Source organism: Botryllus schlosseri, chromosome 7 (assembly GCF_051294905.1).
Source record: "Botryllus schlosseri isolate E-star chromosome 7, Bs_hap1, whole genome shotgun sequence".
Taxonomy (NCBI): domain Eukaryota; kingdom Metazoa; phylum Chordata; class Ascidiacea; order Stolidobranchia; family Styelidae; genus Botryllus; species Botryllus schlosseri.
The window spans coordinates 21,124,152-21,139,134 of NC_137242.1; the positions used below are offsets into that span (position 1 = coordinate 21,124,152).

At 38.6% G+C, this 14,983-nt stretch overlaps 2 protein-coding genes across 2 annotated transcripts in view; one reads left to right on the plus strand and one right to left on the minus strand.

The window, feature by feature from the left end:
* The first annotated feature begins 725 nt into the window (after nucleotides 1-725).
* On the plus strand, nucleotides 726-6,955 carry LOC145443423 (uncharacterized). Its single transcript, XM_080321388.1, has 11 exons — nucleotides 726-742; nucleotides 1,683-1,906; nucleotides 2,043-2,222; nucleotides 2,320-2,403; nucleotides 2,463-2,516; nucleotides 2,604-2,666; nucleotides 3,354-3,568; nucleotides 3,778-3,940; nucleotides 4,026-4,120; nucleotides 4,834-4,887; nucleotides 5,765-6,955. The coding sequence occupies exons 1-11, from the start codon at nucleotides 726-728 to the stop codon at nucleotides 5,768-5,770; spliced, it is 1,155 nt and encodes a 384-aa protein (XP_080177514.1). The 3' UTR covers nucleotides 5,771-6,955.
* Nucleotides 6,956-7,634: 679 nt separating this feature from the next.
* The window catches only part of LOC145442433 (uncharacterized), a 60,778-nt gene continuing 53,429 nt past the window's right edge, over nucleotides 7,635-14,983 (minus strand). The window contains exons 4-6 of the mRNA XM_080320340.1: nucleotides 14,258-14,311; nucleotides 12,424-12,498; nucleotides 7,635-8,269 (exon numbers count right to left, since the gene is read on the minus strand). Of these exons, the coding sequence (XP_080176466.1) occupies nucleotides 8,196-8,269; nucleotides 12,424-12,498; nucleotides 14,258-14,311 (203 nt within the window). The 3' untranslated portion in view covers nucleotides 7,635-8,195. The remainder of the gene's footprint in view (nucleotides 8,270-12,423; nucleotides 12,499-14,257; nucleotides 14,312-14,983) is intronic.

The following is a 14,983-nucleotide window of genomic DNA, read 5'->3' on the forward strand; positions in this document are numbered from 1 at the left end:
TCAAGCAGAACATTAACATTACACAAAGCCCTGGTTCTAGTCATACTCAAGTTTCTGCGGTTATTAGACAATCGGACAGGCATACAAGACCACAAGACTGTTGCGATATTATTTGTTATATTCATACTCGAATTTCTGCAGTTAATATCTAGGACATATTTTCAATCAAAGATATTGTGAACTGCATATAGATATAGTTCAAGATCTTTCCACTTGTTCACTTTGTAGTATTCTTCAGTCGTCCTTTCCATGAATTCATCTCACAATAGCCGCTGCACACGAACCAGATATTCTATATTATACCTTCTGTCATTATATTTATATATGTAGCAAAGTCTACAAAGGATCAAAGCCACAATATCACATCAATCTCGTGAGAAATGTAACATAGGCTACACGGTAATATTCACTAGTCATAACGACTCGCCACCGCTACCTAAATGTTGAACTGTCTAACTAAATCCGCCGCAACTTCAAGAAATACACAACGAATCGCCTTGAACGCCATAGAAACAAGCACTGAGCAATCCTGTTTTGGGTGCAGCCATCTGACCGTGACCATTCTGCCGGCTAACAATGGGAGAACAATCGAGTCGTCACTCCAGTCATACTCTATAGTCTTACAACGGCGTCTTGCAGCAGTTCTGTGTGTGGGTTTGGTTTTAGTTGCGTTCAGGGATTAATCGCAGGTATTGCTGCTCAAGCAAGCATTTAGCTATTAAGTAATGCCGGAAAGTGAACGGTACATGCTACAGTAGTTTATATATTCTTCGAATGAAAAAATAGTTCGGTAACTTCGGTATAGTATAGACATTAAAATATACTGTCGCTCACACGAGCTGTATAGGCACAGTACTGCAGGCCGCAGGGAAGGTGAGTTGCTTGTGTCGTTTTGTACTCGCATTGTATTAGAAGGCCCTTACATTGTTTCAAAACTTCTTTGAAAATCATAGTCTTTTCGACATACCGGTAACAATGATTGTCAATAATTTCTAGTATTTTGCTGTCGAGTTTTATTAAGATATCCCTGAATTGTGTGTCTATGAAAGTGCATTCGTTTTTTTCCAAGTACGGAGCAAAATCTGTTGAAATGACAGCCAAAGGCAGGGATGTCCAACCTGCTGCCTGCTATAGGCATTTTCACTCCAAGAAGTATTTTGAACTTTGAATCTTGGCCTGATTAGAATCTAGCGGTACCAGTCAGCTTGTAGGGGCGCAGCTGTTACTCTCTCTGCTAGCCTGCTTGAGTGAAGACTGAAGTGGGAATTTTGCGCAATGATGTATCGAGACTGATTGAATAAGGCTAGAGAGCTAGTTGTCATTGTGAATAACTTGACTGTGAATAACTTCTTGTACGGTGGTTCTAAACCTTTGAATCTTTGTAAACCCTTTTTGGACCGTTTCGGACCCCCTAAAGTTTCTGTTCAAAATTTGCTCAATTTATCGTGCAACCGTCATTTGGTCTGTGCAAATGTTAATTGTAGGCTAGTGATAAACGCCACAGAATGACTTCCCTTGAAAATAACACCACACTATATTGAAATTGGTTAGACTTTTAATATTTCGACGCGAGTTGTATTTATTGTCTTGAAAATACGCCTCTTCGAATCCATTTCCACAAATATAGGTGGTGGCCAGACGAGAATCAGTGGTTGTTTTCGACAACATGTTGTGCGTGACAGACGGATTTCTCGCGTGATTGGAAAATTTCATCCGCCTTGTGTCTATACTTCATCACCTCTGTTGCACTTTTCAGACTCGTACGCTGCTGCACTCGCAGCGAATAAGAGAGCGGAGTCTACATCCGCACTCGAGAGTGACAGTGAGACGCTAATATCGCGAAAGAGAAAAGTTAAAAAGAAAAAGCATCCTGAATTTTCCTATGGGTTGGCAAATACATCCACAGGTTTGTGGTATTCTATCAATAGGCCAGTTTCGCAGTTGAACCACCTTCAAATCCTATAAAAATTACTCACCACAGCCTGGATTACAATGAAATTTACATTTTATCTTTATATTTTATCTTCATTTAAAATGTTCAGATGTAGATAACGAGGAAGCCAACCAGCAACCTTGGCCACTTGAGCGCAAGAATACTGCTGACTTATCTGATAGTGCGGCACTGATATGGCCTCAGCTACCTGAAAGCATCAGTGAACCAGAGATGAAACAGAGAAAAATGAATTCTTCGGGAGATGCAGAAATTCTAGATAGCGGTGCTGGTATGCTAAAATTGTATTATTTTTGATTTTATGCTTCTATGGCTCTACCTTCATTTGTAGTATAAATAATGAATACCTAATGTCAGTGTTATTCCAGATGATGAAGATCCTGGCAATGAAGTAGCTCCTGTTGATACTTCAAAGCAAAGCTCACAGTTTCCCTCCAAGGAGAAGTGGGGAGGTTTGTGTTATAATATTTGTTGAAAAATCATTCGATATGCGACTGTGTACTTTCTTCAGTCACCTCAACACCAAGACGTACTGATCGCCACCGAATAGAAGCGATGTTGGAAGGTTTGTTTAAAATTTTTCTATTCCTGAGCAGTTTACCTGCTTTGTAAAATTATTAAATATATATTATTGTTTGTTCATCTATTGTAGGTTGCTCTTCGTTTGCAATATCAAGCGCTGGGGTATCTGACAGGCCAAACTCTGCGGATGGTGGTATGTTCCATGATTTATCCATAGAAAGTGACATTTGTTAACTTTTCACAAACGAAGACTCCCCGAACTTAATTTTATATCATGCGGGGCTAGATTTAAGATGAATGGCCAACCCGTGGTTTGGGCTGGGCACAATGATTTGAGTACTTGAATCTGAATCGAGTGTTAATTTTAACGATTCGAGTCGAGTAGTCAAAGAAGATTCTTTCAGGTACTGAAATTATAAGCTTCTCGCTACTGAAAGTCAATTTACAAACGGTAATTATAGTTTTGATAATATTTTCCATTGTGGAACTCTTCAAACCTTGATTGGCCCTGTCGCAGCACACCAGACATAGTACAAAGCAACGAACGTAACTGGAAATAACACATTTCCGAAGTTATGATCACCTCGCAACATTGTCAAGAAGTGCAATCAAATCGGTATGATCAAAAAATACCAAATTATCTTTACTGTGACGAATAACTGGCATTTTGTTCCTTGTGGTCGCATAAAAGGTACATATTTGAACTTTGACATAGTACATTCTGTTGTGACGTCATAACGAGCAATACTTGATTACTCGACTCGAAGCGTTATACGTGATTCAGAATCGAATCACTTGGGTACTCGTTTTTGCCCAGCCCTACCCCTGGTCTGTGAGAACGTTCTCAGTGGCCCGATAGTTAATTTTTGATTTTATTTAGAAATCTTGAAGAAAATTTTGATCTGCATGCAAACCATCTTGGAAAAGGTAGAAGAAAATAAGGCGCATCTCGTTCGACTTGAACTTGGAAAGTGTATGCCAGCGCACTCCAGCACACAGAATTTGGAATGCATTATCAAGCAGCCTGCAACTAGTACAGAGGAATTGAAAGGTATCGAGGAGAAACTTGAGGAGAAAGCAGTGAAAGATGCTGCAGTAAGTAGCTGCTATAATTACCAGAGCCACTGATTTTCAAAAAAACATGCAATTGCTAACGTATTTGTCAACTGATCAATTTACAAAATGTCTCTTCGTGTAATTGTTCATTCACTGGAAAATACTACTACAACTTCAATTTCCAAGGATATAATTTGAGTGATGTTACCAACTATTTTCATCATTTTTTCCATTACTTGTTTTGCCAGATATTATATTTGTCACTGGTTGGCGGACGAAATGTAAAGGCTACAATCCGAGAGGTGCTGAAAAAGATTGCAACAAAACATCTACTCGTTCAATATTCCAAGAATGGACAGAAAGGAAAGAAACGCTTTAAAGACCACAAGATCATCTATAGCCTTTTGCTATGTAAGTATTGAATTTTTAGGGTAAGAGTCCCAGACAGCGGGAGTTGTTATTAAGCAGCTCTAACCCTATATTCCTATCACTGTAGGTACATGCAGAAAGGCCCACGGCAAAGCAACACTGCAAGAAATAGAAACTGCAATTAGTGAAGTCCTGAAGTCGTACAATCGTTTTTTCAAGAAGGTACGTAGTTCGCTGTTGCTTAATCATTTTGTTATACCTCAACTATTACAAATCCATCAGTCATTGTGCTGGTGTTGAGTGCATTAAATTACAATTAATATTATGTTCGTTGGTGCTCGATAGTACTGAATTAATTGAGCTGTACACAAGATTTAGGTCATATATACCAGGGGCGGGCAACTTCTCCAGTCAGCGGGCCGGATTGCTGAATCGATACATTATTCGCCCATTTTTATCCACGTATACAAGGAATATATCGTATTTAATCAATGTATTTTATCGACAACAATATCACTTCAAAGCCTAGAAGTGTGCCGTGCTACAAGTCGGCGGTTACGGAATCAAAAATAAGATATATCAGCATGGTGTAAATGGTGATTGTAGTCGACAAACACCATGATTACCACAAACGACTTTAGGGTTGAGAACATCGTAAATGCCTATAATGCGAATCTTCTCGCTTCGACGAACTTATCCCGTAAGCTCCAAACTCGCACGCTGCAGATGCACGTATATAATAACATACAGTCACTAAAATTTGACGTAGTAAGCAAGTAGTGAGGAACCGCGGCAGGCTGGGGCTGCAGGCCACATCATGTAAGAAGTAAAACTGTCCGCAGGCCGGACAGAATCCCTTCGCGGGCCGTATGTTGCTCACCCCTGATATATACTGTTCTACGAAGTGCTAGTCCGTAACAATGAACTTCTTGCAGAAATCAAGCTCACCTAATGGAAACATTGCTGATGAAGAAATAGTAGTGGATGAGGTATGCATTGTTTAACCCTGGTTTTAATATGAAATCATGAGGAATTTTACAATGTTGGTCATTTTTGCACTTCAACACCTGAAGGAGCGGCATTTCGAAAGCTCGTGTCAAGTCAATTTGAATTTTTGAAGTATAATTGATGATTCATAGTCAGTACATTTTGCTAGCTGTGTCAAACACAGATTAATATATCAATTATCTTGATAATCAAATAACGAATCTAGTTGAATAAACATGCAAAAAGACGCTGTATCCCTCACGTACACGTAGAACTGCTAATAAAATAGGGGAGTAACTGTACAGCTACATGCTACAGTCAGTTATTAGCATCCAAAATATAGGACCTAATGTGAAGATTCGAGAAGTTGAAACAAATTGATGTGGTGCAATAGCCCACACTACCCGTCTACACATCCGTGAGAATAGAAACGAAAACTATATTTGTTCAATTTAAATCATACAAGGGGTTGGGAAATGTGATATACATTGCTATTTAGATTAATCTTCTACTACTACTTCGACTGTGATCGCTGTGATCGTTTAGTTTTGAGGTCAATTTATTTGTGAAGTAACAATGGAGGATCAGTGTAACGTAGAATCAGTGAATGACTGGTTGCTCTCACAAATTGCACCGGCGTATCTCGAACAATCCGAACATACACAAGTTACGTTGATTTATTCGACAGTGTTTACTTGTAGACTTGAAATTGACTTGTAAATTGTACTCCGAGTCACAAGTCAATGCACAGTTTTGATGCTCTAAGTCAAGTCAAGTGATTTTCCAAAGTCACTTGAGTCCAGTCGTACGAAAAAGTTGACTCGAGTCATCCCAACACTGCCGATTTCTGAATTACCAATGATCGCTTATTTATTTCAGGAATGAAAATGATAAGTTTTGGTGAGCTTGCTGTCATATTAAGAAGATTGAGGTGGACGAGTGAACTTGAAAGTTAGGTTTTGTAGTTACTGAGAAGACGTGCTGTTTCTTCATTTTTCATGTATCGGTAACGTGCGATTGGCACAGGGTAAAGCGTTTCTTCAAGTTTCTGCTCGGTAAAAAATTTAAATAACTGATTTTGATAACATTTCTTCATGTATCAGTAACGTGCGATTGGCTCAATGTAAAGCGTTTCTTCAAGTTTCTGCTCGGTAAAAAATTTAAATAGCTGATTTTGATAACATTTCTTCATGTATCAGTAACGTGCGATTGGCTCAATGTAAAGCGTTTCTTCAAGTTTCTGCTTGGTAAAAAGTATAAATAACCGATTTTCCTAACATTCCTTGATTCGATCGTCTGGGGTTGTCAAAGTAGTCCGTTGGGCTTACTAGCAATCTGATTGCAATATTTTATATTTTTTGATATGAAGATGAGGGGGCGTGAGAATTTTTACTATCACGAAACATGGCATGTCGAAGAAGTGTAGGAACTACTGCTCTAGTAGTGCCAAGGCATGGTCAAGTTAAGTCAAGTAGAAATAAAAAAGGAGGTATTAAAATTACTCAAGGGGGTAGTTTTAGGAACTTGAGAGTCGGCCTAGGTGTTGCAATTGATAAGAGTTGGCTACTCTCGAAAATACATTCAGTTACATATATTACTGTGGTAGGGAGAAAATTTAGACCAGTTATTCAGAGAACCATACAAATATGTCCCAAAACTAATTCTAATTTTCAAAATCATCAATGTCAAATGTAAGTAAAAGAAATTATAAAACATAGCTACTTGAGTAAGCAGTACAAGTAGCCAAAAAATTATGTTCTTCAAAAAGTAAAAGCTCTTTGGTACTGACCACCTCCACCTCTGATGAATATGCATGTGTGTTATATTTCAGTAATTGCAACCCCTAGTGTTATTACGCCTTGATACTGTGGTCCTGTGATTTTTATCTAATACCATGAGCCTGTATTCTGTAATATTTTAATTCTATACCTCCGAGTTCGTTACCTTAATTATAATTGACTGCACAATGCTTGCCTTTTACTCTTTGTACCATTATTTATTGCGTGCAGAACTGGGCCATATTTCTCGTGCTTATCTTGAACGTTTGGTAATAAATTCATTTTCCTGAAATTTTCTACCGCAATCATTGTGACTCAGCCAGAACGTAGGAATTGGTGGAAAGGTGACGTATCAGGAACGTAGCTCAGGACCGACATGGAGGAAATCTGTACGTCTCCGTAACGAAACACTGTAACGTCTTCGCGACGTTCCTATGTATGCACAGAATTACGTCGAGGGGACGATACAGCGTATCGTTACGGTCCCCAATTTCCACCAAATATATACGTCGAGTATACGTATTTTTGTTTGCGGGGGTTACGCGTTATTATTACATTCACCACCACCTATATTAGTGGAAATGGATTTTTGGCACTCGTTCATATCAAATCGAAGGAGCGGACTTTCAAGACCCGACCACGTATTTCAAGAGATACAGTTGCATAATTCGCTGTAAAATAATAGAAGTCAACCCAATTTCTACATTAATAGTATGATCTTGTTTTCCAGAAAAGCCATTTTGTTGCTGTTTATCACTAAGCCTAAGCCTATACAGTTATAATTTGCACAAGAAAGATGACAATTGAATGATAATTGAGCAAAATTTGAACTGAAACTTCGTGGGGGTCCGCGGAGTCCGCGACGGTCCGAAAGGGGTCCGTAAAGATAAAAAGGTTGAGAACCACTGCCATAGGACATCCACAACCACATCCACGTCCTCTATAACCTACAAATTTCCCATTAGTGCATGTGTTTTGTGTGTGTAACTGTTTATTTACGAATTGCGTTGCTATTTTAGTACCGTATGTCCGTATACTTCATAGTTTGTTATTGTTGCCATTGGTACAATGCGAATTTCATGGTCCGTGATTTTGATTGTTGCGTCATACTTTGCCTTTTTGGTTTTGCTTTTAAATCTGTTTAAATCCCTTTAGTGTGCCGTTAACTCTTGAAAAGAGTCACCCGAAAAGTCTTCGAGTTAATAAATATTATTATACAATGGATATTGTATTGAAAGCTATATTCAAGTTCTGTACCACGAACCAGCTATTTACATCCACAACTGTAATAAACGATAGCGAAAAACATATTTCATGTTTTTTAAGCCTCTTAACGAATTGAGTTATAAAAGTAAGTAATTACTCCGGCATATTGAACTGAAGCTGGAGGTTGCCTGTTGATTTTAGAACATGGTTAGTGGTTACTGCTCAAGTGTTCATGCTCATGCTTAAGTACTCAGCACTCTTTGGTCATTGCCGAACGCATGTGTTATTGGTTGTTACCGTTCTATGTATCCTTGTGCGCGTATAACTCACATTGCATTTCCCTTACCATTATTCGCATTTTTCTTCATTTGTTCGATATCCCTTCGCACTTCCTGCGTTTCTAAACAACAGTTAGCACCAATTTCATGACTGTCGTTTGCGTATATCATATAGCTGTGATTATCGTGGAGGAGTGAATACCGTACCGAATGCTGGAAAAACATTTATTGTAATATAAGGTGTTGAATATATTATCCAGTCACCGATTACCATATCAATACAATTAGTTGAGATTGCCATTACGATTGTACTTGGACGAACTCCGAACAAATGAGACATAGAAAAGAATGACAAAATAAAAATAAAGAAGACTATGTCATACTGTATTCCGTTACTTTAAACCAATTCTGTGGAGGATCAGTCCCTTAATTGTAGGTGATATATAGGCCTATCCCACCACCACCATACACGACATCATATGAATGCGTGTCCAAGTGCACTGTCATAGTGTCGGTAAGGAACATTGAAATTGAAGACTGTAAGCGAAAATTAATCAGATAGGAAGTACGACCTTGGTAGCTTTCACACTCTATTTAACGTCCACTTGCGAATGAATTTAACTTTATTAGTTACACGAGCTTTCGGAGCGCCGCTCCTTCATCAGGTGTTGAAGCGAAAGTAACGTAAAAAGAGCAACACAAAGACATTTTCAATTTGAACATACGCATATTATTACATCATAGAGAATAAGAATTTATAAATTCCAAAGTCGCGTACTTTATGACGTCATAGACACTAGAAATCAAGTTTTTATTCGAAATGCATACAGTAAGTTATATGTTCCTAAAATTGGATTAGATAACGTGTTTATAGGATAATTTACATGCACAAAAGCTGTCAAGTCGAGCATTCATGGTGTAGTGAGACATACATCCTTTATCTATATTCAGCCCTTGTCGAAAGTGTCAAATTTGTGAATCTGCTATCTGCTATCGGCGCAACAAAGCATTCAGATAGGAAGGTAATAGGAAAAAGTATTATTAGCTCTATATTATGACATATTAAAAATGAAAACACACATCTCAATAATATATTCATAACGTAAATATATTAAAACCTAAAACTTTTCAAGCTGAAATTCTTCATGTGCAATCGTCAGCAGATAAGGAATTTAAAAACCTTGCATCCAACTACATCTCATGCATCCTATTATGACGTCATAGGAAAATGTATTACAAGCAAGCCGTGAGCGAAGATAATAGCAAAAATTCTACTGCTGACGCAAGCGCGGTCGACGAATTTTAATAAATGTCGATTCTGGTGCAGGAAGGCGGAAAAGTGTGCGGCCTCTCTCAAATATAGAAAAAATTCTCGTCGGTTTAGTTTTTAGCACAAGTGGAATTCTTAGCTAAATGCTTTCCAACGGAAGAGTTCATGGCGAATGGCCTGGTTGCAGTAGAGTTACCGTGAATCAGTTACGGAAGCATTTTTCACATTTACTACCGCACTGTTCGCATCAGATGATACTCACCTCCTCTCTGACGCATACTCCATGCCGTCTACGGCAAAGTTGGATGCCTCGACCAGTATTCAAATGCCCAAAGTGCGAGTGGACGCGCCATAGTAACATTTGCGTCAACGAGGCTAAATCCCACTTATTGGCCGTAAATTCAAAAAAAATAACCTAACCTTTAACATCACTGGTAAGTGGTCAACCTAGATTTCCCACGCAGAAAATGCGAAATGCCTCGCGGTTTCATTGGACTCGAACATGTCATAAAACATTCAGATTCAGTCGCTAAAAACAAAAATATCATGGCAGCGTATGGTCTGTTCTACAGCGTTGTAAAGACTATATGGCGTTCTGGGTCCTGATACATTAACACGTCATTCTATTCGAAATTGCAATAAGGTCTCCCCTGCTGGCAAGCTGACAGTGTTAGAGCACTCAAGCCAATGTAAAAACTACAACATCCAGTCCTCCGTATCATAGCCAGGATCCCAAGAGGGCCAGGCTCTGCGTCCAACAAATCACTCCTCATAAGAGTCGGTGCCCTCAACAACAAAAAAACGAGGAAACGTCGAAAGTACCAACTTCATGTATTAGTTACATTGCGGTCACCGTCGACAAACACAGCACATTGGAGCTTAAATCCATCAACGATATCGTTTTGTTGAAAAGCAGGACAACTAAATAAATCCAGTTGTCTAATTTCTCTAAATTAATGCGAAATGCCAGTAATCTAATTTTAGTCTAATTTGTGAAAGGTTTCTATGCTTCAATTCCAATTCTAATCTAATTTGTGAAATGTTCTTATGCTCTAATTTTAATTCTAATCTAATTTATTGTTTTCCTGAAACTGCCTCTTTGACCGCGGCATTTTGCAGCGAATTAACAAGAATATCGCTCTCGCGCATGGAAATCCAGTGCCAAGCCGCCATCGCCTCACATACACCGTACCGTACAGCCACTGTAGTTATTGAGACGAATAATAGCGTGCTAGCAGAGTAGCTTTTAGACTGCGTACAACATTCTAGTTTTTAAAACTTTACGTTAGTACAACGCCGTAGCCTACTGACTGCTGACTAACATGGGCGATGGTGAGAGCACGCAGTTGAAAAACACGTATTCAAAACTTCACGTCAATACAACGCTGTACTCTCTAACATAGGCGATGAGCATGGTTACCACAAAAGAAGTAATATTTAATCAAAGTAGTACAAATACAACAAGAAATATACAGGATCATAAACGTCATTTTATTTTGAACTATGAGCTGCTCACCATACCTGACGACGATTTCCAGCGACTCTAATGAATCGGTTTTGGGGCTGGCCAGACATGTTCGTAGCTGAAAGACCATCTCATCCTAATAATTGATCTTGTGGAGACGTCTTATGCCGTTTTCTAAGCGTCTCGGTCTTGGCAGCGTCTAGGCCAGTGATGGTTCCCAACGTGGGCGATTTGGCGGCCTAGGGGGCGAAAAGGACGAAGGGGGCGATAGGAGGCGAAAATTGACAAAGGGGGTGAACATAGCGAATGGGGGCGATAGGGGGGCGATGACGCGTTAAAACGGCTATATTGGAGTCAAGACAGAGAAATCACCTTTTTTTAGTCAACCCGATGATGATTACAGATTGTATATCGGTTCACAAAATCTGGGGGGCGATGATCGGCGTTGAGCTTGAAAAGGGGGAGGGGAGTCGAAAAAGGTTGGGAACCACTGGTCCCGGCCATCGCACGCCAAGGCAATATGCTTAGGGATATCAGCTGACTCTCCATCGATGCAATGCTGTTGCCATCGCCGAAGTCGTTTCGGCTATAGTGTGGAATAGTGTTGTTGGACCCAGGCGAACAGCTTATTTTGAACAACAACAATAATAATAATTTGAAACTGAAGACAATTTTAGCATTTAGAAAATGCTTCATTTCGCGTTCTTCCAAAATCATAAATCAGATCGCCGGCCGCGATTGCGGTGACCCCTGGTATAGTACATAACAAGCCAAGCTTGCTGTACAGACGTCAACCATTCTCATGGCTATGAGAATGCACTGTAAAATTTATTTCCCATTCAAAATTTCATTCCATTTCCAATTTTTTGCGAATTCAGTAATTCTAATTCTAATTTTAATCTAATTTGGAAAAAAATTGTGTAGCTCTAATTCTATTTCTAAACTAATTTGGAAAAGCTGTGTAGGTCTAATTCTAATTCTAATCTAATTTGGAAACACTTGAGTAGATCTAATTCTAATTCCATTCTAATTTGGAAAAAACGATGCAGCTCTAATTCTAATTCTAATCTAATTCGGAAAAGATAAATAGTTTCTAGTTGTCCAAGTCTGGCAGGTAGAAAATATTTGCACGTTGCAGGAAATATTTGGTTGGTTGTGAACACAACATTAGTTGTTTGTGTATAGATGACACGGTGACGAAATGTTTGTCAGACATGCGGCAACATCAACAACGCATTGAAAGTTCCAGTTGTAAATACACGGGGGGAAATTGTACTGATTGCGGTATATATATATATTATATATATATACTTGAGTTAAACCATGCTAATGTTGGTGAAATGCAAGTCTTTTTATTCGTCTAGTTTACTGAGAGTGATGAAATATTGATTATTAAAAATCTCATTTATACGAATTGAAGTTGGTGATATTGTTGTACTAAAATGTTTACGGTCAAAAGTATTTTTTCGTTGGGGAGACGTAATACCATATACCTTCTGCCCGCGTGCTACTTTTATAACATTGTGCACCAATTACCCTACCGTTAAAATCCCTTTCTTCCATTAAATCCGTCTTTTCTCTGAGCCTCTGATAGTTCCCTTTGAGATTCATGTTTTCTGAAATCAAATAACGAAATCCGCATTTCAGTTCATACATCTCGCGGTACTATATACTTATTAAGTGATATGAGGATATTTCCATACTGAACAGCTGCCAATAAAAGGTAATTTATAATGTAATACGTTTACGGGGGAGGGGGTAGGATATTATAGTAGTTGAAGGTCATTCAGAAAGCAAAGTGAAACCTGCTAGGAATGTGCTGCGCCAAATTGATTTGAATACCGAATCGGAAGGGTAGTTAGTGACTAATTCGTAATATTCACTTGTGGGAGATGTAGGCTATCTCAGATCGAGCTGCATAGTTTGCTATTTTCCTTTGTTAAGCTATTACTCGGGCCGTATAGCCGATGACTTTCCAGTTGATTTTTGGCGTTTAACAATTAATGTTTACCGTGCGCAGTTCATTACTAGTTGGCTACTTCGCATGTATCGCTTCGGCCGCTAGTAACGGTTTTGTCTTGGGTAGGCTACAGTCCATTATATGATGGGTCCACAAATAGTAGAAAGTCGTGTAATATGATGTCGGAATACCTTATTTCGTCGACGGGTATTCCAGAATCCATAATGTATATAAATGTAGAATATATACGTTCATGAATGTCAGCCCATGTATTCTATTACATTGCAACGTTCTCACAAAGGAATCACACAGATGGGGGAAATACAAACATTCAGTGTAAAGATAGTAGAATTTAACCGAAATCCCAATGGAATATATATTAGCATCGCATGGCACCGTATTGGATTATGGCCATTTCGACTATTAAAACATGTAACATACTAGTTGCTCATGCTCAACTACTTTGTCCCATGCTAAACTGGTTGTCATCAGTTTCATTTTCGTTGCGCGTAAATAAATCGAATTCATTCATATTATCTGTTATCACTAGGGCAAGTTTTTGTTGCACTAAAATCTAAAGAAAGTTGCAGTACAAAGTTGCATTCATAATTTTTGCTAAATTTTTTGCATGAGACACTTGAGAGGTCCCATTGCATAACCTAGTTCCTGCAGAGCTGTCCAATTTGCTACTTTGCTATTTCACGAGTATTCTGGTGAGACCGGCAAAAATTACATTTTTCCCGGTACACAGCAAGAAAATACGCAATACAGGAATAATATTCCCCAAAATAACCAAACAGCATAGCGAGAGCCCATCCCCGTAAAACAACTCAAATAACACACCCTGCAAACCCCTAGGTCTGCAGACTTGACCTAAGGCATTGCAGAAAAACTCAATCTTGGTAACGTCACGCAAATCCATAGCCTGAAGATAAGGTGACCCGGTAAAAATGTAATTTTTGCGGTCTCGCCTGGGAGTTAGTGAAATGGGAAACCATCTAAAATTTAAACGACAGAATTATTGAAGCGATCAATATATATATCGTTCGGGAACGGTCGTGCATGAAAGGGGTGGTTAAATTTCTTGCTTGTAAGCCATTGGGTTATAAGTAACAGTGAGATGCAGCTAACCCATCATATAGCTCTTTGTTATGAAATCAAAGAGAATAGAACCTTACCAGAAATATTTTACAGCATGTTTTTAAATCACTCCTTTACATTGTTACGCAATATTTGATAAAATTGCCGTAAAAATTGATATGAAAAATAGAGGAAAGTTGCAAAAAGTTGCGCTATAAAATCGGTCCAAACAGCTTGAAACATCATTGTACATAGATTCTGAGTATCCATGAAGCTGTCCGAAGCTGTGAAAAAAGTTGCGAAAACTTGCACTGGTTATCAGTTATCATGCATACCATTATTCGCATTTTTCTTCATTCCTTCGATGTCTCTTCGCACTTCCTGCGATTCTAAAGGATAGATACTACGCATCAGTTTTATCACTTGTATGGCTCCCGTTTGCGTTGCAGCAATACATTACACAGCAGAGCTTTAATTCTCGTAGCGGAGTGGATATCTCGTCAACAACATGCTAATTAAACGTTGAAATCCAAACGGTGTCGTATATATCTTTTGCGATCTTAGTACCGATGATCGCATCGTTTTAATCGATTGTGATTAGCATAACGATTACATTGAATAGTAATCAAGATTTTAATAACGTATGAAAAATGATACAAACAATATACAATAACAGAATAAAACAAATACCTAAATATTGTGCGTCCGTGCCGCTTTTTACTTCAAATGAAATGCCTCAAGATTAGCAAACGGGATTTTTGAATAAAAATACTAATTTATCGTCATTTAATTTTAGTTCTTGCTATGGACCTTGCTGAGAAGACATGAATGGGTGTTTGCCCGTACAGTTACAATTTTAGTAAATAATGGTCAAATTGAAAACGATGAGTTCTGAGACTACAGATGTTGTATAATGCATTTGTATCAGCGCTGTGGTGACAGAGTTGGAGTCGTGGAGTCGTAGCTAATTTTTCCCCTGAAGAGCTGACTCCAACTTCTTTAATATGAAAACAATTGCTTTCAGATGTCTCTTAAAATTACTAATAGTATATAAGAGTGGA

Bases quoted from the DNA above. Each gene is read 5' to 3' on its own strand.
- LOC145443423 (XM_080321388.1), top strand. The intron at 2,223-2,319 runs GTATGCTAAAAT...GTGTTATTCCAG, and splicing joins AATTCTAGATAGCGGTGCTG to ATGATGAAGATCCTGGCAAT. The intron at 2,517-2,603 runs GTTTGTTTAAAA...CATCTATTGTAG, and splicing joins AATAGAAGCGATGTTGGAAG to GTTGCTCTTCGTTTGCAATA.